This window comes from Cryptotermes secundus, unplaced genomic scaffold (genome assembly GCF_002891405.2).
Source record: "Cryptotermes secundus unplaced genomic scaffold, Csec_1.0 scaffold407, whole genome shotgun sequence".
Lineage (NCBI taxonomy): Eukaryota > Metazoa > Arthropoda > Insecta > Blattodea > Kalotermitidae > Cryptotermes > Cryptotermes secundus.
The window spans coordinates 2,812,490-2,838,948 of NW_019741981.1; the positions used below are offsets into that span (position 1 = coordinate 2,812,490).

Below are 26,459 nucleotides of genomic sequence, written 5' to 3' on the forward strand. Positions count from 1 at the left end.
CGCTAGACAGATTTTTCCTGAAATTTGATATGGGGATATTTCAGTAAAAGTTCCGATTTTCAGTCATGGGCTTATTCATCTTTTATGACATACAATTTAGACATGGCTATGAACGGAATGTTCCATGCATCCCATAAGCGGAACTGTTTTAATATGAAGGAATAAAAGAAAGGAAGGAGGAGGAGGAGCGACAATAAGAAGGGGAAAATGTAAGGGATGGAATGGAATTCAGAAAAGAGAAGTTGAGGGGTTGAAGGGAAAGAGGAGCGGAAAACAGTGGCGATGGAACTGATTTAGTATGAAGGAAAAGAAGAAAGAAAGGAGGAGAGGAATTAAGATAGGATGGATGAATGAAAGGTCAGGAAAAAGGTCACTGGTAAAGAGGAAATAAAGGTACAAACGGAATAAAGTAAAGGAAGGAAGAAATTATTTTTTCCATCCTCCTTGATGGATCGTATGCTTGTTGTGGTATAACATGAATAAAATTTCAACCACCATCATGAAAATTATGTGCACCTTGACCAGTTGGCACTACCAGTTTTATAAGGGGTTCGACCATTCAATTTTTCCTCATCACTCTGTAGTATTTGCAATAATTTTTAAGCACTCTTAGCGCAAGGGTACACCAAGGAAACTGGAAGCTGCAACGCAACCGCAATTTCCGAGAAATGTAGCCGATTTCACTCTGTCGCTCCGTTCAGTAAGGGCGAGGGCACACCAAGGAAACTGGCACCCTCTATGCAACCGCAATTTCCGATAATTATTATCAGCCTGAGTTGAACACGTGTTACTGAATGGGAGCAGCGCAAATTGAGGAAACGGCAACGCAACTAGCGGAGAAACTGAGAAACTCAATTTCCAGGAAACAGAGCATGCCAGTCTTCTCACAATTGCGTTGCCTCGATGTTTCCAGCATCAGCTGTTCTGCAACGCGCTTCAGTGATTCATTTGTTTGTTAAGGCGGCACGAAATATTGACGAACCTGCTATATTTTTTTTTTGTGTGTACTTAATTGAGCAAGATACTTGTATATATTACAAACGCCACCCAGACTATGGTAGGCAGAACAAAACAGATTTGGCTTAGGAAATAATTTCTCTTGAGACGAAGGAGTCTGAATCCAGGTTAAGTTCATTCGAAACAATATAAGCGTCTAAGTTTAAATTGTTCCAGAAGAACGGATGCGTACAATGTTTTCTTTTCCTAATATTGTATTTAAACATCCGGTTGCATTAATATATCATTTATTTCACATATATTTCTTTCTTAAATGCAACGTATTATAGTGACCCTTCTTCCACTTTACATGGTTCGGCTGTATAGGGCCATCATCAGATGGTCTTCTATCTTGCTAAAATTATTGCATGGTATGTCAAAATTTCGTATCGCGTGTGAACGCGATATTTCCTGATCAAAATAAATTGACCTTAATTAAAACAAATTAATTAAGATCCCAATTCTTCCTTATGGTCGTTGTCCTCGTTTCTCGCGCAGTCTCAACCCGTCTCAACTACCACCATATTATGACAGGATCAGTATTATTATCTTCCATTGCAGAAGGTAAGTGCACGAAATTAAAAAAATACAATCATGCATTACATTGGACGAACATACCCACTTAAGATGATGAGAGCAACTAATGAAACACAAGTTTCCTCAGTGTGCGTCTGCTAATCTGGAAACTAGTTGTCTGCTTGAAATCGGCGACATTTCTCGGAAATTGCGGTTGCGTTGCGGTTGCAAGTTTTCTTGGTGCGCCCTCATCCGCGTACAGTTCAATCAGTCGCCAACGTCGCCAATAACTACGACCACTGACAAAAAAAAAAAATGTGCAAGGAAGAGAAAATCAGCGGATACAAAGAATACGCACCAGATGTCGCCACGTGAATGGGACCGAGGTGTATCGGAGTGATAATGGTGATGTGGTGATTAGGGAATTGTTAAATACGATAACGAAAATGTTTCCTTCATGCCGTTTTATTTTATTGATTATGTTGGTTAATGTGTACATTTGTGAAGGAATGATATCTGACAAAAGACTTTGTGGGGATCCAACTTGTTCAGGTTTGTATGTTGTCATGGCTCTACTTGGGCCTGCTTCACGCATGTTAAGGAATTTTGAACGTTTGAAAATAGTACATCGAGTACTGTGCCAGATATTTTAGATTTTAGAACGATTCATTTGAATTTATATACCCTCCATAATAATTTTTTGTGATATTAGGACTCTGAGGACTGTTGTGATTTATATTGTGCGTTTGCTTTTGATTGGAATGAAAACTAATTTATATTGGTTTCTTTTGTTTTAGATCCTGTTTCTTTAAGCAGGACATTGCTTCGTTATATCAGCAATGATTCCCGGATATTGTCTTTCCCAATGGATACAGAATGTGTAATTTACAGCAAGTCTGCTGGTTCCAGACCAGATTTATGGGGAGCAGAGGTAATTCATACTCTAGAAGTTTGAGGAAATTCAGCAATAATTTAATGAAGTATCACCTTATACTTTTCTTTCTTTTGGAGCCATATAGTTTGTCAAATGTTTAAAATTGAAAGTTTTTGCTTTTGAATGTGAATGTTGTAGTATGATATAATGATTGTATGGGTTTATATTTCTATTTTGTAAGTTGCCATAATGTTTGCATTTTCAGATAAATGGAGTAAGAGGTTATGTACCTAAAAGCTTTGTGAGAGAATACAAGATACTTAAGAGTTCATTGAAATTTGTTGTGAATACTGAAGAAGCAGAAGGTATAAGACATGGTTCAGTGGAAAATGTGACAGATAAATCTCTCAGTGTAAGTAGTGTTGAGGTGAATAGTCATGCAGCATCAAATCTGGAAGCCACCTTGAATGATATAGAGCAGTCAGGATTAGAACCAGATCCAGAATCAGGAATATTGACAGAAACACCATTGCTTGATGATTCTTCCATGATTAACTTACCCTTTGCAGATGTAGGCCGTAAGTCATTTTTTGGTAGTGGAGCTTCAGCTGAGCCAGTAGAAAGTGAGGTTATTCAACAGCCTTTTGAGGTTGTAGATGGTACTACACTGTATTATGAAACAGATGGAAAACAGACAGACTCTGATTTACATCTCCTACAAGTACAACCAACAGTTACCACTTTAAACTCTCTGCCAAGCATAGTTTCCAAACAGAAATTAAAACTTGGTAATGAGCCAGCCTCAGTTCCTCCTGCTGTGGTAAGTGAACCATCTACATCTGCAGAGCTTAAGGGTGCTGACAATGCTGAGAAGGTTACGCAGGAAACCCGGCCTCTTGAAGTTAATGTAGCAGAAAGTGTCCATAAGACAGAATATGAATCTGATAAAAAGAAGGCTGAATCAGTATTTCTTGCAGATAAGATAGAAACAAAGTCTCTTACTGGTAATGAGATAGGATCTGATATGCAACATAAGCATGAAGCACAGAATATAGAACACAAGTCCATAGATTCTGTAGACAAAAATGAAAAGGGGCCAGAAGTTGTTGAAGATAAGAGAGAGATTATCGAGGAACCTGTGAAGAAGGTGGATGTTAAAACTGAGGAGAGAGAGATATATGATGAAGAGGAGGATGAGGAAGAAGAGTATGATGATGATGATGATGATGACGATGATGATGAAGAGGATGGAGAGACTGAAGAGGAAGTAAGTGAAGAGGTTACAGAATTACCGAGTACTGATGTTCAGAAAACTGTGGAAGAAGTGAAATCTGTAAACATTATTGATGCCTCTTCACAGCCATCAGATGTTGACACATTGAAGCTTAAGGATCAAGACACTACGCATTTGTCACTTGAAAGTGATGCCAATATAAATGAGATTTCAGTGGATAACAGTAAGGGTGCTGGCCGTAATTTACAGGAGAGTGTAAAGGACGTATTACTTCTCACTGAGTTGTCAGAACACCTTACAGACATGTTTGAAACTTCCAAAGAAGTTGCGACAGATAAGCCACCTGTACTTGCACATTCAACACCATTACCAGCTTCAGAAAGTCAGAATGTGTATGTTAATGCTGATCAGACTGAAAGTAGTGTTGGAAGTGCTGAGGAATTGGAACATAAACAAATAGGAGAAGTACACGAGAATGATACAGAGACAGAAGGAAGTGGCCATGATAAAGAGGTAGACACAAATCAAGGGAATGTTGATACAGATGATCAGTTGTCTAGTGATCGTAACGAGGAAGGCAAAGAGGTGATTGTTGGTAGTGGTGAAATAATAAACTCAGTTGTTGGTAGTCCAGAAGATATTTCTGAAAATCTGGAAACACAAAATGTAAATGTACACCCAGATCTTGTGACTGATAAAGTTACAGATTATAGTTCAGAGACATCATCTGAGGTAAAAGATGACATTCAATCTAACGTGTTAGAGGAACCTCACATTGATTCCACAGAGGAAGAAATGGAAACAACAACTGCAACTTCTTCTGAGGAACAGTATGATGAAGTTCCACTATATGAACCTTCTACAGAAGAAACTACCACAGCTGCATCTGCTTTCATTTCAGAGGAACAGTTACTGCCTGTGGAAGGCACTGAAGAAGGAGAAATTATCAAACCTTCTGGAGGATTATTCCCTGACATAACAGACACTCTGTCAGCTGGTATTGGAGTACTGACATCCATGTTTGGAGGTTCATCCTCTGATTCACACATTCCTGAAGTGCCAGGAGAGGTAAATGAAAGTAAGATGGATGTTACTACTGAAAGAATTCCACACACAGGCGAAGCAGAAAACAAGAATATGAAGAGTGAAGTGGGAGATACTGGTTGGCCATCTGTGGGGGGAGATTTGAATGCGGGACATATTGTTAGTGGTTCTGGATACCACCACTTGAAAGAAGAAGAGGAAAAGAAATGTAAGTTAAATTTTAGCTTATCCTTGTTACTACATAGTGTCATTAAAATATTTGCAAAGTAAAATAAATTGCATAAACAAAACTTTTTTCAAAAGACCTGATTAATTGCAGATGGAAAAACAGTTGTTTTCGTTGATGATTGCCGTGACTTACAAATTTAAACATCCTGTCAAAAGGCTGCATTAGCTAATAAGAATAACTGTTTAATGTCATTTCAGCAATCATGCATGGTGAGAAATAACAGTGTGTTTTGGAATTATTAGCATTGTCGGTAGAACAGAGTTAACAGCACATTCCAATCACTGAAATAAATATTATAAATATTAATTAAAAAACATGTATGAAATCAGATAATGTGTTAGCGTGTGGAGTGAATTTGTCTACCTCAGGATAGGACCAGTTTTGAGCTCTTATGATCCCAGTAATTGAAGCTTCATAATCCATAAAGGGGGGTAGAATTTTTTGAGTAGGCAAACTATTATTAGCTGCCCAGGAAGAATGTGTTGTGTACATCTCAGTGAAAAGTTTGTGACAGTAATAATACTTACTAGTTTGGATACTTCAGGAAAGAAAGGATGAAAGGAACAATAGTCTCAGAATTTTTCAGAGCTCTAAAATGTGGTGTAAAGTTGTATTTTGGCATAAAATGAGTATGTGTGAGAGAAGTTTACTTTAAATATGTGACATAGATGACTTTTCATTGTGCAATTTCTGTCATCTGGCATGTGATGCCATGTAATCTAGTAGAAGTTTACTGATCTTTTGGAGGGACATGCTCCTTCCATCTTGAGCCACTGAAGAGATCCTTCAGAACTTTCGTTAAACCGGACTACACGGAGAAGGAAATATTCGTGTGAATTTTCTATTTCTGTCATAACTTGCTATGTAATATTTTGAGTTTATTTTATTATGTTTCCTTGAATGTGGTCATTATGTAATGTTGGTAAAGAGTTTGTGAGTGATGAATTGGAAAGGATGTAGAAGGGGCTGGTTGTGCCTCATTTCAAGATATGTATTATTCAAGTATTTTAGTGGAGGAACCAAGGAAAACAGTGGTAACTTTGGAGTGTCAGGTGTTGTGGCCTAGATTTTAACTTAGGACCTTCAAAATATGAAAAAGATATTAATGACAACATTGCCGTGTATGGTACTTGATAAATCCTACTAGGTAACCAGTCTATCATGTCATGTAAAGATAGGCTTATATAAAAGCAAACTGACTTAATTCATATCTATAGAAAGTCCAGAGTACCATGCCTGTTATCTCTCAATACTCTTGCTAGAGAGGTGTGTTAACCTGTGTGAATATGTTCATATGCTGGAGAACAGGGATTGCATCTTAAAGAATGTAGATATAAACAGACAAACTATGGTGTGTAGTCTGCAAACGAACCATATTGACTGAGCGACCGCTGCTTGTCGGCGAAGTTAGTGCCAGCTATTGCGGATAGAGGGTGTTGCCTGGTCAGTGCAACGGATCCCCTCAGCCATTAATCTCAGTTTTCTATAGCAGAGGTGCTGTTTCTTTGAAATAGCTCCTTAGTTATCCTCACGAGGCTGATTGGACCCCGTTCCAGACCCACTACTTCTCAGAAAAACTAGTAGCGCTGGGAATCGAACCCAGGATCTCTGGATTTGTAGCCATGAACTCTGACCACTAGACCACAGAGGCGGTCAAAGAATGTGTATATATATATAAAATTTATTTTCAATTCTGATGAATTACTTTGTGATCAATACCAAATCTGTACTAGTTTTGTGGGATTTTGGATTATTCTGTACTTATGTCCTTTGATATTTAAACTGAGTTTTAGGCCTTTGTTCCTCATGGATGTGCCTTGAAATGTGTAGATATTTGGATAGATTGACACTTTTGAATTATTATGCCTTCTTTGCACAAATTACATGGATTGAACTCTAAATTGTGAGGTTGTATATGTGTGTCTGCCTGCCTGCCTGTTCTTTTGTTTCATCTTTAAAGTACTTAAAAGGTAAGAGGCAAAGAGGTGAAGCTATCCCTATAATATGCCATGGAGGTCCATAGGGTTTTGAGATGTCAAGGCTTCCACATTTACTAGAGAGTTGGCTCACAGATTATGGTGGGGTTGTCAGCCTTAAGCACTGGGTGCCCTTTACCCCCAAGAAGATTCCTGGTACTCATTTCTGTTACATGCTGATTCGATCCCAGGGCCATAGTGGAGCTAAAATGATTAGGTCAGTGTATAAATTAAATTTTATATTGGGAGTCAACACTGAAGGTTGTCAGGAAAATTTAATTTTGGTTTGATTTGTTAAAAGAAAACTCATGCTTAACATGTGACCATTTGATCGTGGTTGTAATACATGACTTGTGATTATGAATTGAATTTATTTCTGGTATTGTTTATGCAGATCTTAATTGGTGCTTTCCTATACTATGTGATTAGTGTTTACACTGTTACTTCTGTTATTTTTTTGTTACATCAGTCAGTGTTATTGTTTTTATTTTTAGCTTCAACCTGTAAAGTGAACTATGACCCTTCTGCTGGCATTGACTCAGACTGTAGTGATGTACCTGGCTATCTCCCAAGCATGCTACAGAAGCCAGAAAATGTACCCAGTATACCTGAAGAGACTGTGGCAGTTGAGGTAAGTTCGTGTTAGAACACAGGTTACAGCATTATTTGAATTTATGATATTTATGGCATACTTTCCTCTGCTTTAAGTAGGTCATAAATGGATGATGAACTATGGAATTCTCTTGTAACTTTATCATAAATCAGTTGCTACATAATTAAAAGTGGTTTTTATTTGTTTTTAAAATTATAATTTAAAAACCAGAAATTGTAATTCAAATATACTTACGTTAGTCTCATGAAGAGAGAGAATTATGAGACTGACGTGTAGGATATTAACTAAGCAACTTAACATTTACGTTTTATAATTGCATGGGCATATTTCTTTCTTTCTTTCTTTCTTTCTTTCTTTCTTTCTTTTTTTTAAGACACTCAAAAGTGCAATCATGTTAAATTGTATTTGCTTTCAATATTTATAGCATCTAGGCTATTTTTCATATGGTGTGAGGTATTTTTTAATGTAAAGCAATTGAGCTGACTTTCAGCAGGTGATTTGAAGCCCATGTCGATCCACCATGTTGGCTTTGGTTTAAGGGTTTTCACTTCCTGTAAAGCAACTCTCAGTATCGGCCGCACCATGGCTCAAGTGGTTAGTCGCTGGCTTTCCACCGTGGTGGCCCGGGTTCAGTCCCGGGTCTGGTCAAGTTGGATTTGTGGTGGACAAAGTGGCGCTGGGGCAGGTTTTCTCCGAGTACTTCGGTTTCCCCTGCCAATCTTCATTCCACCAATTGCTCCACAATTACCCTCACCTATCATCTGGGGCTGGTACAATAGGCCAGAAGTGGCCGCAGTGCAAGGGACTTAGTCCCACCCCACTAGCAATTAAAAAAAAACACTTTCATTGTCAGCTGAAATTCATTTTATGAAGTGGACAGCGGGTTATAATGTTTTGACTAAATAAAAATTAGGAGTTTCACCAATAATATGTTATATTACAGAACAGAGGAACAGGAGCTGGGATAGCTCAGTTTGCTATAGTGATGGGCTGTGGACTGGATGGCCAAAGTTCAATTCCTGGCAGGGCCAAGAGGTTTTTCTCTACTCCACAGTGTCAAGACTAGATCTGGGCTGCACCCAGCCTCCTTTCCAGTGGGTGTTGAAGGCTCTTTCCCCTGGGGGGTAAAGTGGCCAGGGTGTGAAGGTGACCTCCATGTAGTGTGAAGGTTGAGAACATTTGAGTTATATCTCCACTCCCTCATACAACTTCATGGTGTGTTGATGTATTAGTTAAGCACAGGGACAACTTTGCCTTACCTTTACAACATAGGAACATGTTGGTAGAATAAGCTGTGGTAATATGGCATTCAGAAAGGAAGTTAGAATTGTAGATTTGGAGAGGGTAGATGCTTAGGATGACCTGAAAACATATAAGGGTTATGTTTTTTAATATGTGTAATGAGCCACGTGGGCCTGATTCTCAGTGGGAAGGTAATGGTGATGTTTTTTCTGCATGATATATTTCCCCAGTAGAAAGGTATTATATAAATTATGTATATGTCAATGCCGAATATGCTGACTCCTCTGATTGTGAACAATTTTAGGTTCCAGAAACACTGATGTAACCATTAGTTTACTTATAATTTTATGTTTGCACAAGTGTAGATGTTTGTGACAGCTATAATGCTTATTTGTCACAGTAGCCGAGCGGTCTAAGGCATGTACTGTCTTCGCTCGCTCGGAAACCGAGATCGTGGGTTCGAATCCCACTCAGGGCATGGATGTTTGTGTGCGTTTTTCTGTGTTTGTCTACAGGTAGAGGCCTTGCGACGAGCTGATCACTCGCCCAAGGAGTCCTACCGTATGCGTAAGATCTAGTAAACCGAAGTGAAACGGAGAGTTTCATGGAGGTAGGCCCAGGCCCAAATTGGGGCTGTAGCGCCACAGGAAAAAATAATGCTTATTTAGAGAGGTACCAGGGACAAATAAAGTCATATAATATTGCAACACACACTACAGCATCATAATTGTCGTTCATATACTTCAGTTACTAAGTTTCATTTATATAATGTTTTCTGTAAACAACAATTGTGGCTGTTTCAAAGTTTGCATATGAAATTAAAAGTGCATTCAAATGTTATTTCATTCAGTTTTCTTGATAAATATTACTTGGTCAGCTGTATCTTCAGATGGCTTGTTTATAGACATTTCTGAGAAATACCTTATTGCTAAACTGGTGGTTTTTCTGTGGTTGCTAGAATTGCAGAATGTAACTTTTCTACATTTTAAACTCAGTTTTTAGGTTGTGACTAAATCATTGCAGTAGGACAAGAATATACTTCCCTGTTCTTTTATTAAGATTGATATGTGGCATTTGAGAGTTTGACGATGTAATGTAGCTGAAATGGATTGAACAGGTTGGTTTAGAGGTAACGCTCTAGACTTGTGTTTCGGAGGTCCTTTGTTTGAATTGTGGCCAGGACACTGGCTGTCATGACTGAGGCTTTTCATGGTTTTCCTCTGTCCCTCCAGACAAATTCTGGGATAATATCTTGGACTACAGCCACTTCCATCCTAATCCTCTACAATTCATTTATAATCCCATCATTTAATGCTTTATAGTCTCATTACCAAAAACATCATTAAATAAAACATAAGGAACATAATACAAGTACTGTGGATGGACACATGGTACTTGTACCTTCTTGAGAAATTCCATCCAAATTGCACAAAGTCTAGAAGAAATGTGTAATATATCGTGTTGGAAACAACAAAAGAATTAAATAAGTGCACACAGAATATTGAACTGTAAAACTGAACAAATTTCTATTGTCAGGACTAGAGAAATAAAATCAGAATTTGAGAAAATCATACATTTGAGGAAATGTGAAATACTTACAAATTTAACATGGTTTTTATGGGCTTTCAGCTGGAACCAATGAAGACATACATAAAGGGGGGGGGGACTTAAATTCATGAATACAAAGACAAAGTCTCACTTTATGCATGTGTATATTTTGCTTGAATTTGTGTGAGATTTGTTCAGTAGACTGTTTTTTCTTTTCCTAATCAAGATACAATGTAAGGGGTAAAGGTAATATCACTGTGCATAATTTAAACATCATACCATGAAGACATTTGGAAGAATGAAGGTCATACCCTTGGCTATAGATGGAAGTGGATGGTTAGCTTCATGCCCTGTCCCCTTTATCCACACCTTCCAGGAGTTGCTGAGTAGGAGAATTGGTGGGCCTTAGAGTTAGTCTGGATGTGATGTCAAAGACAGAATTTGCTACCTTTACTAAGAATTGAATCCTGGTCAGTGGACTTATAGTCAGTCACTGTAATGACTGAGCTGCCATATCTCACCAATATATAAAGTTGTTCACTGTATTTTCAGTTCCCTGAAGATGGTAACTTTACAATGGACGTGCAGCAATCATCTTATGAGACTGTTGTCTACCTCATTACTGCTGCTACAGTATTACTGTTTTCATTAGGACATTATTACATTGAGGTAAGGTGCTGCTTCAGATTATGGTGTTCACATTTGAGCCTCAAACAGAAATGAGTACCAGGAATCTTCTGTGGATAAGGGCAGCTGGCATGTAAGGCTGACAGCCTCACTGCCATCTGTGAGCTGATCATCTAGAAAATGTAGGAGCCTTGATGTCTCGAAACCCCGTGAGCCTCCATGGCCTGTTACAGGGATAGTTTTTTTTTATTGTATAAAGCAAAGGATCAGCAGGCTATGTTTCATGGACCACCTGTGGCCATCAGTGCTTTTAATAAAATGTGGAAGATATCATTAAGGATATTATAAATGAGTAAAAAAACAAAACAAACTCTGTGGCCTGTAGTCTGCAAGCGAATTAATTAATGGCTGTGGGGATCTGTTGCACTGACCACGCGACACCCTCTATCCACTAAAGTTGGCACTAACTCTGCTGACAAGTGGCGGTAGCTCGATCAGTAAATAAGTAACAGTAAATGAAAAATTGATATAAACCTGTGCATGCATGCATGGGTACAGCAGGCTCTCCACTATCCAGCATGTGTGGGGGATAGGGCCTGCTGGTAAAATGAATCTGCTGGTTGTGTGAGAGAAACTCAGTGGACTTAATGCATATTGCAAGTTTGTTTTTAAAGTAACTTTATAAAATGTGTAAATTTTTCTCTGAAATTTTTGCCATTTGCATCACATTTGCAGCTGGTTCAGTACCAGGTAACTTGGAGTTTACTGTCCATGTATAAAAGTTTGCTCTTTGATTCAAAGTACTGCCCTTATAGTATTGTTTGTGATAAATCCAGTATGGTTTACTCTTGCAATAAGATTAGAATTGCTGTCATAACATCAGTGAATGCATTTTTTAACACAGATTTGCACAACTTAGTCTATGTATGCAGTACCTGTTTTCTTCAAATTAATAATAATGTAGCTCCACTATTTTTATTGCACTACATCATTACATAAGGATCTGGTAGGTCTTTTTTCCTGAATAATAATTAAAAATTATTTATATATCAACTGTATAAGATTAGATGAAGAATGAAAATGGATCAGAATTTTTGGACTGGATCAATATGACTCAGGATAGCATCCAGTGTAGGGCTCCTGGAACATGGTAATGAACCTTTGGGTTCCATAAAATGCTGGGAAGTTCTTGAGTAGCTGCAGAATTGGTGGATTATCAAGAATGGCTCAGCTTTAATTAGTTAGTTTTATACTTTTGTGAGTTATCTTTTAATGTCATTTTTAAAAAGTACATTTTTGTGTAAATTCTATATCAGAAAGATTAACTTTGTTAACTGTTAGTTACTATAGGATTCTGAGGATGGTGTATAACACACTGATATATTGGGTTTTTGGACTTTATCCATCATCCTAGTTTTTAACATAACTAATAAAAACACGACGTTTTGGAAACTGGATCTGTTTCCGTCCTCAGGTGAAGGAAAACACCTATTCTGTTGGGTTTTTATTAGTTATCTTAAAAACCAGGACGATGGATAAAGTCCAGAAACCCAATATATCAGTTTGTTAACTGTTACTTAATACTGGATTACTATATTTGTTATTTAACTGACGATATTTGTCCATTTCATATTTTATTTTAATTTCATTGGTGCATTAGGTTATGTTTAGAAGGTAATATCTCTCTCCAGAATGTTATAAATGTTTGCTTCCCAGAGAAGAAGAAGAGATGGCTCATTGGTTGCTAAAATCAATGGTTTGGAGAAGGAATTACTGGTATCATCTAAAGAATGTCTGATACTGAAGGATGATTTAGAAGCCACAAGGGAAAAACTCCTCTCTATTGAAAGTTCCTCTTTAAATAACAGTGAAATGGTTGTGACACTAAATGCTGAACTGGAAAAATCTAAGGTAAGGTCATACTAAAGATGGATAGTTAGTAACAAACTGGCTTCATGGTGCCAGATCTTTAAAAGTTGATAGTTACTCAGACCATCAAGAAATAGCCTGCTTTTAAGAAGCTTTGAAGGTTCATTATTGGGTCACAGAAACCTATCCTATCCTAAACCAGTTCATTTCACTCACACATTCATGCACTGTTTCTTCAAGGCCCATTTTTATATTATCCATCCATTTGTGCCTGGGTGTCCTAACATTATCTTAGTCTTCCTGATCAGAGATTTCTGAATTACTTTGAATTTGGTTTATATTAAGGGTGAATTTATAAAATGATTATGTTACAAACAAAGTTCAGGTCCTTTGAATCCCATAGTTTTACGGGTTTTAATTATTTGGGAAAAACATGAACACTAGAAATGTTGCTGCTCTATTCTCGCATGATTAAATTCACTAAAACTGCTACATTCTAACAAAACAAATTTCTGCAATGTAAATTATTATGTACTTACACATTGTACCTGTTACCTAGAATATTTGATTTGCTTTTGTATAACAGTATGTACGACAGCATTCACAGCTTTTGGAGGAAATGACATAGATGATCTTGTGCACCTAATTTTTAAATATATATATTTTATTTATATGTATCACAAAATTTATTGTCCATATTTTGATGTCTGTATCCCAGTGTGTTTTAGTGTTTTCCATGTAGTGCCACACAAGTAAATTTTGAAGCTCACTTCAGATATATGTTGTTTTGAGGGGGTTTATTTTATGATGTGTCAGTATCTAGAGAATATATATCATTGAGTGGTAAAATTGATTAAGCAGCGGCCTCTGTAGTCTAGAGGTAACGTTCCCACCTCATGACTCGTGGTACGCGGGTTCAAATACCTGGTGGAGGTTGTCGAATTTTTAAGGGCGGAAAAATTCAGGGAACAAGTCCTCCGGGAGAGACTTTAAGCTGTGTGTCCCATGTCGTAGCTTTACGGCACGTAAAAGAACCTCATATCTCCAAAGGAGATCACTGAGCTAAATTCAAGGATGTTTCCCGCCCAACAGTAGTCTCTAAGGCCTCTGATAGATGAGGGAAGCATTATAGACACTGCCAAGCTAGTGGAGGCTGAACTCGCTGGCTCAGCGGGACTGATGGTACGCACCATAGAGACTGGCAGAATATCATAGAGGGAAGCACAATGGACCAGTACTGGTCTAAGTGCATGGGGAAACCCACCCTCTCCAATAACTAACTAACTAATTGATTAAGCACCATGATGGTATGGGAGGAAGGTTTGGCGGTACTGGTATGTTTGTACCACTTTCAGTGGTCATGCCTTTTGTGAAATGAGAGAGTTCTGACATAATGGTTTTCAGTAGTGAAGTTTTGTTTCTGTGTAGGTTGTCAGAGCAGAGCTTGAGGAGCAGGTAGCATCTCTTGAGAAGGAACTGGAGGTGGCTACAGAGGCTGGTCTTGAGCTGAACCGCATGCTCTCAGAATTCCTCTCAGCTCAGCATGGTTCTGACACAGTCATGAAGAGTGTGGAGCAACTGCAGAAGCAACTAGATTCACAGCAAAGCACTATCACCACAATGACTGCTTCCCTGAATGATAAAATCCTAGAGGTATACTTGTTTAATATTTTGTCCCACAGTGCTCTAATTTAGCAACATACAGTGGAACCCCAATTTAATGTTATTTAATTTAAGGCTTTTCCCCATTTAAAATTCAGTTTCAGTGATATCCAAGTCACTAATCTTGCGTTTTAAATTTCCTCCATATAAAATCTTCTTTAAAGTAGCATTAAAACCCACAAAGAAACCTTAAATGGTGGTTTCCCTGTATCTGACTTAAGTATGTAATGCAACACATTCGTGTGGTGAACTGAGTTTTATCTTTTGAACAGTGTTAAATTAAAATGAATATTGTCACATGTATGAGTGACTATAGATGGGGTTTGGATTGGAAATTGGATTTACTGACCACTTACAGATTGTAACTACAAGTAACTATAGCACTATCGCTAATTCACACACACTGCAGTTCACTACAGCACATACTAAGTCTTCTCTGTCTGCAGTTACATTACCAGTAACAGCTTCCAATTTTGGATATTTCGCTTACTCTGGGTTCCCCAACTGTCTCCATGCCACAGCTACCAGCTTCTAACAGCAACAGCTCACAATGACTGCACTGCAGTTCTCTGACTAATTAACTAACCAACCAATTCCTTACTGTACTGCATTAATGATAATTCCCAGGCTGACAGCCAACTCACACCAACCTCCTACTCTTCAGATTGACTCAAACTCAACCGACTAAATTCTAGACCTGTTCTACCTATAGCACTTTGGCATGGACTGGGTAGAAAATACCACTCCTGAATTGTAGTTCAGTTGTTGGCATGGGAACATGTTTGTTTGTGAAGGTGTTACTCAGTAACGGCTGCCGTATATTTGCTAATTTCATGGTTGTTGCCCAGCAACATGTCTGCATGGGCCCCGCCATAGCTCAAGCAGTAGTCACTGGCTTCCCACCGCTGCGGCCTGCATTCGATCCTGGTTCTGGTCAAGTGGGATTTGTGGTGGACGAAGTGGCGCTGGGGCAGGTTTTCTCCGAGTACTTCGGTTTCCCCTGCCAGTCTTCATTCCACCAATTGCTCCACAATCACCCTCACCTATCATCTGGGGCTGGTAGAATAGGCCAGAAGTGGCCTCAGTACAAGGGACTTAGTCCCACCCCACTAGCAATAAAAAAAAAAAAAGATGTCTGCATTCTATGATATTTTGAACATTGCTTTTGGGTATCTGTATACTGATACGCAGTTTATCCAGTATGTGAATTTTAATGTATTTTTTTCTGTTTTCTTTCTAGAATGAAACTCTGCAGGCTGATTTAAATGGTGCAAAGCATAAAATTATCTCTTTAGAAGCAGATATGCTGAAGGTAAACACACACATTGTTGAATGAAGTATATTATTTTTTGTGCTTCAAATGATTACTAGAGTTTTATTTTAACACAGTGAACACTGGTATTGGAAGGTTCTATATAAGGAACTTAATCAGTCTGCTAACTCATCACTATGTGGATGTTCAGGTGACATATCTTTGCATTAATGCATTGAAAAATTAATACTACTACATCAGTGTGCATAATGAATTTTCACTATAACCAAAATATGTCAAGATATGAAAATATTACCAGCCCTCCCCACTTAGCTAAACGCCATCTTTGTATTATGATGCTGGCTGCCTACATAAGTTGGCGGTTTTTGTGTGCACACATGCTTGTGCATGTTTAATATAGTCACCTTTCTAGGGTATTATTTCCGTACATATTACGTCTGGTTCACTTAGTATGAAATTCACTTTAGTTTACTGAATTTTTGCTTAATGAATGATTAGCAAAATCTTGAAATTGTCGTTGTAGTCTACATTTTTGATTTGCCTCTATAGTAAACTATTCTCATTCTGTTCTCTCTTCCTACAACCTTTGGCCTTACTTTGTCTGTCCTGTTTATGTGCTCTGTGTATACTCCTTCATTTGGTCAAACTATGCTGTTTTTCTCTGAAATTCTGTGTCTAAAGCTGCTCTACCTGTTCATATAAGACATCTGAAAAAATTCGTGATTATTGTGGTAGTTCCTCTAGAGATCTTGTTCCATTATGTCTCAATCATTATTTTGTCTTTTATCGTGATATTGCATAAGTTGATGCCCAGTGGAGAGGTCTTGGTTGTCTGTGTGTGTTTCATCTCCAAAGCTGTTCAAAGGATTTCTATTAAATTTTGTACTGAATATCTACACTGAAATTTTTCACGCAAATTTAATTTTGGTCCATGTCATCAGTTATAACCCTTTCTTTACACGAGGCCCAAATTGGGTTTAGAATTGATTAAATTTCTGAGAAATTGTACAGAGAATTAGAATGTGATATGAAATATTTATCTAACCAGAATTTAAAAAAATAAGTTGTTTTTCATTATGGTTTGTATATGATGAAATATAAGGACAAGAATTTACAGTTTATAAAGATTTTGTATTAAATGTCAGTTTGGATAATTGTATGGTTAAGAAAACAAGCTGGAGTACTGGATGTATGGCTAAGGTCTTCTTCGTTACTTCATTTTGTACGCAGTGAGGCCTGTTCAGTTTCACGTACTCATCTCTAAAGTATGTGAGTATTCAGATTTTTTAAATTCATAATTTTAAATACTTAGGAAGGAAAGTAATGACAGGTGGGAGAAGGAAGAAGAAATTACAAACAGAATAATGAATTCAGGAAAATTTTACCAGTATAGGTAAGAAAAATTGCGAAGAATATATGTGGAAAAAAAATGTATACTTCATTATTGTAATTTGAAATATGAGTTCAACTTCATTTTAATGCAGTCATAGGCCAGTATTAATTCATAGCACTTGCTTTAAAGGAAATTGCTGGCTGGCTGATTGAGAGAAGTGGGAAAAAGGGGAAGTAGTATATTGTGTGAGTGGTGGAGGGTGAATTCAAAGGTTGAAAGGAAAATTTGGCTTACACACATAACATCTTCTATGCATCTAATTTTCCATGATAAGTAAGAGTCTGAGAAGCCATGTAAGGAGGGCCTGCAGAGCCATCAAATACCTCTAGTGAAATTTTAATATCAACTTCAGTGGCCATAAATGCAAAACTCAGTATTTTTCTGATTTTTCTGCTAATTGCCTGTATAATAATAATGACTCACTCAAAGGCATGGATTTTTGTGTGTGCATTTATCCTGTGTTAATGTTGTCCTGTGTGTAGATAGCAACCTTGCAACGGGCTGATCACTCGTCCAAGGAGTCCTACCATGTTTATAAAAAGATTATGAAACTGAAAAAGAGGTCAGGGTCTAACAAAGGGCTGTAGAGCCAATGATGAATGAATGAATGAATGAGTGAATAATAATAACAACAACAATAATAATGAAACTAATAATTTCATTTTGTGTATATGATATATAGAATGTTTGTTTACATGTACCTAGGCTTATTGGCATCCAGTAGTGCACTGTGTACAGTATAGTTTCCATTTGCCATGTTCATTGCATGAATTGTGATATATCAGTATCTACACTGTGTTGAATCTGTACCCCATATGTCTACACAAAGAAAATTTAGTGGTAATGATAACAAAGCCACTAAAATGTCAGTAGAAGCCATCATGTTAGATCAAAGCTGGTGAGTTTTCTGGTGGATGCTGATAATCATCAAATTCTTTTACTGTGAACTGATAAATTATGAAGGCTATGAATGCATTCCTGTAATACTGATAGGTTATTCATATACGAAGTTTCTCTGTGTGAATGGAACTCTAAGGTTGCACTTCTGTATACCAAGGCATTATTTTAATTTTAGGCGAATGAAAATCTGAATGATGTGCTCGCTGCTAAACTGAAGATGGAAGAAGAGTTGTTGGAAAAGAATAAATCACTACAAGCACAGCTATGTGAGGTTTGTATTACTTTGTATCTTATAGTAGTTTTATTTAATTTTCTGTGATGGCATTTAAGTTCTGTTTATCCTGCTGCTGTCAGTTTACATGAACGCTTCCTGTGTGCAGTTTTAATACGTAAAGTACGGCATGGAACATCTGATTTTACTACATTCTCCCACATTAGGCACATTGGTTGAGTGACAGTCAAGTATTTGGTTAAATTTCATATAATGAAACATAACTAACCAATTTCATGGAACTGAACCCTTCTTGAGAGGCCATCAGTTGTGCAGCTACTCAAGAATGTCCCAACATTTAATGGAACCTGAAGGTTCATTACCATGGTCACAAGAGCCCTCCAACGGTCCCCATCTTGATCTAGATAAATCCAGTCCATACCACCCCATCTTACTTATATGATCCACTTTAATATTATCCACCCACCTATGTTTCGGTCTTCATAGTGGTCTCGTTCCTTCTTGCTTTTCCACCGATATCCTCTACAATTTTGGAACAGTGGAATACTAGGAATCTTCGTATGAACACTTGTAGCAGTAGACCTTCCTTTTTATCCCTCATACTACTTCAGCAAACTCCAGTCCAGTACACACACTGCACACGGCCAATAGGACAGATATTTTTAATAAATAGTAAGATAAAGAGCCCAACATCACACAAAAAAGAAACAGAAGGTATGACATGGAGTAATGTAGTAATATTTGTGTGCTGTATGGAAGGAAGAACTAATGACCTATAATAATAATAATAATAATAATAATAATAATTTATTCTTATATTCAAGTAGATCCAATTACAGGGCGAGAAACAAGTTGTCACACCACTGGCTATAGAATGCGTCAAAAATCAAAACAAATGTTCCAACCAATCTCTGGAACAAGTCAAAATAACATAATATAAAACACAGACAACACAGTCACTAAACATAATAAAATGTGACTACAAGACTTAAATACTAGATGAGAACATATTAACCTTTTATCTTAATAAAATTCATCCAGTTTATAAAAACAATGCATATTGTGACGTGGCGCGCTTTGGAGGACACCCCCTCCCTCCCCAGCGGTACGTAGCGGCATCGTAGTGCTGTCGTTACTATGGTAATAGGCGAGTCAACACCTTCTCTCAGAAGTGTACTAAAAATTATGGTAATAAGTACATTCATAAATAAATAAATACATTCATAAAACAACAAGAGATTGTATGTCAAAATAAATAAGTCATTGTTGGTATGTATGCGGATCTAAAATAGATGATTATATATTTTTAGTTAGTTAACAGGACTTGTTAAGGTTAATTTTAGATACTATTTATAAGAACCAAGATCACCCCTTGTGTTCCATTCATAATATTCATTTAAAGAATAAAATGAACCAGCAAGAAGAAAGTCTTTTAGAGCATGTTGAAATTTAGTAATATCATTTAATAGATTTCTGATGCCTTGTGGTAGATTATTGAATGTCCTAATTCCTGATTAATATTCACCCATCTGCACTTTAGCTAATTTATTACTTGGAAAATATAAGTCAAAACTATACATACTTTTACTTTAAAAACTTTTAAGAGTATATTGTGTACAATTTTAATGACTTATAAATGTGAACCATATTTTAAGACCTGCAAGTGTAAAGCTAAATGTAGTTCCGTATATTCTCTAATATTTGTACTAATATCGTTTACTTGTCATGCCTCTGAGAATGGCCCCAAGGTCCAAAATGTTGTAGTGTGTAGACCCATTACAGCATAATGATCGTGAAACAGTGGAACAGCATCTGCTACTAGAGAACAGATTCTTAATAAGCAAATATATGCAGCCATTATTGAGTAATGCCTTTACAAACAAAAATCTCCCCACAACAATGAGTCCACAACAATAGAGGAACTGTTGAAAAGAGTGTTTCTTTACACTGTTGGTGCCATGGGGTTATCAGTGGAACAAATTTAAAATTTAGTTGAGTTGTAAGGGAGAGTTGAGAGCCAGTGGGCAACAAAGTGAGCACAGAAGCTGAAGAATCTGTGCTCTAGAAGCCATTACCAAGGAGCAACTGGTGAAGACACAGCAGATTGAAAAGACTTAGCATGTGCTGTAATGATTTGTAAAGTGTGGAAATCAACAATGTCACTATAAAAGTGTTGTCACTAGTCGTGTGTTAAAGTGGTCAGTGAATCCAGTCGGAACCCAGCTTATGATCAGTTACTTATAAACATGACATTATGTAAGTCTATACATATGCTTTGGTGTACTATATTAAATTTGTTACACTGGATGGCTTATTATTCCAATAATTAATTAATTTTCTATTTCTTGCCAAATTCTTGCTCAGAGGCGAGACCATGACAAAAAACTGAGGTGGTGCTATTTTGTTGACTAGCCAGGTTGTTGCGCCTCTCAGGGATGGTGTTGAAAAGAGTGAAGTAGCGATGCAATTCCAGCTGTCAGGGGAAATCTGAAGTATTCAGAGGCGAACCTGCACCAGTGCCATTTTTCCTGCCTCAAAATTCGCAAGTTATACTGGCCTTGAATCAATGCTGACAATCTGGGAAGTTGGCATCTAACCTGTTAAGTTAGGAGTAGTGCAATAAGTGGTGCTAAGTTGGATATTAAGGGGTGTTGACTATCTTTCTGTCTCTGTAGGAAGAAGACAGAATAAGCAGGGATATTGATCAACTTCAGAAAGAAAAGAGCACATTGCAGGAAACAGTAACTGAACTTAAACACAATATACTCACAAAAGAAAGTGAGATAGCAGTGTTACAAGACTGTGTGAAACAGCTGAAGAATGCTAGTGATGAAGAGATCGATGATAAACTCCAGGTATTATTGGATGTGGGAAGCTACAAATCAGAATTGAAACTTATGACTATTGAACGAGATACATTAGCTGAGAAACTTCAAGGTGAAGTAGATGCAAGAAAATTGCTTGAAGGTAAGGTACATTTTTGTATCAGTGAGGAGGTTCGTACCTTTGTTGACCGGTTCACAGATCTGTGCTTCATGGTGACCAGTGCACCCCCAGCTGCGAGACACACATGAATTTTTCCAAAGAATCAATATGCCTATTGGTCAGTAACATTTGGAATGAAATAATTACAATTCACAGATCACAGGAGGTGTTGAAAATGCTGTCACTCTAGACATAGAAAATCCTCTCATCGGTGGAAGAAGTTCTGTTTTAACCTTTGAGGCTGTTCTGCAGGAATATTTGCACTTTACCTATGAATATTTTCTTTTAGTTCTTCTATCTAGGGCTTGCTGTTGTATACTTTGTCCTTCGAACAACCCCAGAAAAAACAGTCACAAGGATTGAGATAGGGTTAATGTGCTGGCCAAAACCACTGCTGATTATTCTGTCCCCAAAGACATTGGATAAAGCCTGCATAGGCATGTGCAGTGTGGGCAGTAGTTGAGTCTTGGTAAAACCAGTCATAATGTCTTTCTGCTTCTAGTAACTCTGGGGAGAGTTGTCCAAGAATGTGACCTGTACATATCTTTCACAATTAATTGTTTCATTAAAAACACAGGGCCAACAATCCTTCTTCCACTTACAGCACACCAAACACAAACTTTCATTGAATGGAGCAGGACTTCAAGGGTTAGATGTGGGTTCTGTGAACTCCAGTAGTGATTATTTTGCATATTTATGTATCCCTGCGAGTGAAACCACATTTCATCAGAAAAGAATGTCAATTGTGGAGAAATCTCACCTTCGATGACAGACTGTAGAAACCAAATGCAAAAGTGAGCCCTGCTAGCTGGATCATGAGGCTGCAAGGCTTGGATTACTGTTGTTTTATAGGGTCTAAGCTTCAGAAATTGTGTTGCTGTTCTTGCACTAGACTTTGACACTCTAGTCTCTTGAGCTAGATATTTCAGTGATTGTCTAGGTGCTGGTTCAAGTCTGGCTCCTATATCATCTAACTTTTCCTTAGTAAGCTCTTAGCACTTATGTTTTTTCCTTGTATGTTAAATGAGTCCTATTGATCTAAGTTTAATCATGAAATTGTGAATTGTTTGTCTGCTAGGAACTCTTTCATCATGAAATTTACATCAAAATTTTCGCCAACACTTTGTAGCAGATCTGCATTTCACATACATGAAACATAATATTGCCACCAACCAGTGCACAGAATTATTGACTCCCCTGAATTCCTAACATTATCAGCCATCAGGCATACTGATTCATCAGCAAAATTTGTATCTTCCTTGTAGCCGGCATTGCTTTGGTCACCGTGAAGCACAGAGCTGTGATCTGGTCAACAAAGGTAAGAATCTCTCTTTATAATATTGATTGGTATCTTCCTTATGATATATTATAGTCCAATATAATTTCACAGAACAAAATGGGGACAGGTCTTAATACTTCTTAATTTATAATTTTCAGACCATGTGATGGTTATTAGTGAAGAGGTTACTAGATTGAGAGGAAATTATGAAGAAGCTGAGAGGGAAAAAATCGAGGCTCAAACAAGACTTGAAGTTTTGTCTAACTATTTCAAAGAGAAAGAAACTCAACTTCAGAAGTAAGTATATTTTCCCTCGCTTATAATTTAAAGGATGACCATAGTATATTGATGACAGTATCATATGTACTGTATTTCATTTTGTAATTTACACAAATTCATCACTATGAAAGAAAAAAGTAAATGTCTGTATAAAGAAAGCAGTCTTCTGGGATGTGGCACCGTGTAGATATTGTGTTAACACTTCTGAACCATCTGAATAGTATTCACCAGTGCATTCAGCTCACAATGGAGACTGAAGTTGAGGCCCACTTCCCCTTCCTGGATATATATATTTACAGGAGACCTGATGGTTCTCTGGGCCATAGAGTGTACTGCAAATCCACCCATACAAACCTCTACCTTAACGCTGCGTCCCACCGCCACCACCCATTGAACAAGCAAGCTGTACTCTCGAGACTGGTGCACAGGGCTACAGCTCTACGCGATCAAGACAGCCTACATGTGGAGTTGATGCTCCTGGGGGACGTTTTCAGGCAGAACAATTACAACCACTGGCAGATCCACAGAGTTCTCAACCAATGTCCAAACATCAGTTGGCCCAATGATAAACCGGACTCAGTCTCTTTCCTGCCCTATGTTGGGACTATATTCAACTGAATCAGCAGAGTGTTGTCCTGGCACAACATCAAATCAGTGGGCCTGTCTCCGAAGAAATTATCTAGTGTCCTCCTGCCAGTCAAAAATAGCCTGGGGCCAAGGTCACTGGGTGTATACAGTATCCCATGTGAGTGTGGCGGCAAAGTCTATATTGGACAGATGGGCCATTCCGTTGACACAAGGTTGAAGGAGCATCAGCGGCACATCTGTCTCAAACATCTGGACAAGTCGGCTGTGGCTGAACACAGTATCGATTTGGGACACTGCATTCAGCTTCAGAATACCTTCATCCTTGCCACCAAGACCCGATATATGGATCGCATCATTAGGGAGGCCATTGAGTTTGAACTCCATCCCAACAATATGAACAGAGAGGTGGGGGTTTGTCTCAGCAAGTCATGGAAACCTCTCATCAGTTCCCTCAAGAAACCTCCGGGACATGACGCCAGATCCTCAAGGCTAGTCCATGCCCAACTCGCATTGCAACCCTGAAGCTTACGGGTTAATGCCCTTCTATTAACCTTGCCTTTCTCCCTCGACACAATATTCTGTAACTACTCTGGCCTGCTACCTGCTGGCCCACCTCCCCAGACCCTTCCCCTCTCCTCTCTACTGATTTCCCATGTAGCCCCTCTCCCTTCTCTTCTGGCTCTTATACAGCTGGGTTTATTCTCGACTTTAGTCTGTTAGCACCTGCTTACGCTGGTTCTTCGCTTGTAGATTTTCTTATTTTTTCTTCTACCCTGAAGATGGAGGCGATACATTCCTCCCAAACGTCAGTGAACACACTATCTACATGGTGCCACATCCCAGAAGACCGCTTTCTTCATAGTCACTGCTGTGAAAACCTCAGATCTTACAAATGTGTGTATAGTTCATATATTCCATCCTTATGTTTGAAGGCTGAGATAAATAAAAAAATGTGGCTGAGTCTGTGTGGCAAGAGTGCTTGCTTGTCATTGCTACATGGCATGTAGTAGATACATAGTCTGATTTTAGAGCCATTGAATTATTCAGATGGTATGTTGTTCCACATGATCAGAACAGATTTCAGAATCTGTATGTGGATTTGATGATTGGTGTTTTACTTTGTTGCAGACGTTGTTGGTACAGTGTGTAATGAAAACTTGTTATAGAGTGTAATGAAGTTAAAATATGCGGTTTGTATTCATTGTCACTGTAAAGAGCCTGCTATATGTATATGTGTATATATATGAAAGTGAAACTATTTCACTCTTTTAGGTGGGTAAGTTGGAGAATAGTAGTTTGTATATTGTTGCTGTTAGATTATTGTTGCCTGTTATAAATCATAACTAGTTAAGGTTAATTCTGGGTATACTTTGATTTATTTGTTGGTCATTTGTTATTACTTTGTCTTCATTATAGTAACAGAGAATGAGCAGTGTATAAACCAAAGTGGTGTAATATTTGAATTAGCTGCGTTGTCTCCATTGCAGCACTTTGCCATTTTGTCTTTATTATATTAGCAAGTATTTTTTTTCATGTACTCATTCATGTGATATTTCATTTCAGTATATTTTCAGCACAGATGTTGGCAGAGGGCAACCATAAGTTCATTGAAATATTTTATTACTTGAATTGTAACTGATTTTCAGTAAATTACCTTGAATCTGCCAATCATAGGAAGTGTCAATCATTATTTCAGAGAGCTTGGACTTCAGGAAGCCATGTGCCTGCAGAAAGAAGGAGATGCAACATCCACATCTGAGCGAATTACTTACCTTCAAGGAGAAATTGAAAATTACAAGTAAGTGCAGCATTGACACATTTCCTCATGATGTCTGATGTTGATGTGCATGATAGCTAATGATGTTGATTCATTTGATAGAGTTTTAAATATAGAAAGATTTATTGTTTTTTTTATCAAAATGAAGTTTCTGGCTCAGGAACGTCAGTCACAGCTGATGAAAATGATATTTGTCTCTAACAGTGTACTGCAACTGTAAAGTTATTTCTCTTGGCATTCCTTCGTTAATTTCAAATTATCTGTGGCACTGAAATTGCTCTTAGTTAAAATGGATAGCACAGAAAATCAAATGGGAAAGAAATGTAGGAATTCTGAGAATACTGGGAATATTTTGCTGTAATTGCTCCATAATTTGCCAATATAATGATTCATTTGTACAGCCAACAAACATACTATGATCAGTACAGCAGCAATTGAAGATGATTGAAGGACTGATTTTGATAGTGATCAGGAAGAAGATTCTGTTCTAAACTTTGATTTGGAAGGAAAGACAAACCATCAGAAGGCATAATGAACATGGTGCCCAATTTAAAATTGATTTTCATATAACTTATCCTAGTGATTGTGACAGACCAGTTGTTGTCTTTTACAATTACAAAATTCTTTGTGATGCCTGTTTTCACATGCATCAGTTGTTAGATCATGAAAATCGTTGACAGAGTAGGAAATATATGTAGTGCTGGGGTCATTCATGTTCATGAGTGTAATTCTGAAGCTTGCACATTGATCATATTTCTTCATGAATTAGATCCTGTCAGTGCCATGCTTTAGTGATATTACAAGAGAGCACCTGGAAGTTACATGTATTTTTTTATTTCATTACTAATGAAAGGATTCATACCACCATAACTTTTCACACGTGAACATACTAAATTTCAGGATTGTTTCTGTCAGGGAAAAACATCTGTTGATGTATCTATAGGATTATGGGAAGGCTGTCTATCATTTGAACAATATTTTCCTCTGAGTCTTCACAATTTGAGATAAAGATGCAGGGACAGGTTGTTTATGGAACATCCTTGTTTACAATGGCAAGAACATGAAACTGGAGTCCTCTTACCAGCCATTGTATATAAAACAGCTGTTATTGTTCTAAAGTTGGTGGAACCCCTACTTAAGCCTGGGCATAATACACAGATGGATAATTTCCAAAACTTGCCCATCCTAGTAAGAACACTGATTGTTATGAATAAAGCAAACTGTAATTTTACTTTGAAACAAAACAGAAAATATGTTATGAAAGATGTGAAAATACTCTGTGTCCAGGATCCGTTAGGACTAATTTTTTTAAATTTTGCCCTG

At 37.6% G+C, this 26,459-nt stretch overlaps 1 protein-coding gene across 1 annotated transcript in view; it reads left to right on the top strand.

Moving 5' to 3' along the window:
- The first annotated feature begins 1,862 nt into the window (after window positions 1-1,862).
- LOC111872924 (transport and Golgi organization protein 1) overlaps window positions 1,863-26,459 on the top strand; it is a 35,562-nt gene continuing 10,965 nt past the window's right edge. The window contains exons 1-12 of the mRNA XM_023867214.2: window positions 1,863-2,064; window positions 2,310-2,443; window positions 2,652-4,872; window positions 7,364-7,500; window positions 10,825-10,941; window positions 12,616-12,810; window positions 14,197-14,421; window positions 15,671-15,742; window positions 18,172-18,267; window positions 20,904-21,195; window positions 22,651-22,789; window positions 25,056-25,157. Coding sequence (XP_023722982.1) covers window positions 1,959-2,064; window positions 2,310-2,443; window positions 2,652-4,872; window positions 7,364-7,500; window positions 10,825-10,941; window positions 12,616-12,810; window positions 14,197-14,421; window positions 15,671-15,742; window positions 18,172-18,267; window positions 20,904-21,195; window positions 22,651-22,789; window positions 25,056-25,157 — 3,836 coding nt within the window. The 5' untranslated portion in view covers window positions 1,863-1,958. The remainder of the gene's footprint in view (window positions 2,065-2,309; window positions 2,444-2,651; window positions 4,873-7,363; window positions 7,501-10,824; window positions 10,942-12,615; window positions 12,811-14,196; window positions 14,422-15,670; window positions 15,743-18,171; window positions 18,268-20,903; window positions 21,196-22,650; window positions 22,790-25,055; window positions 25,158-26,459) is intronic.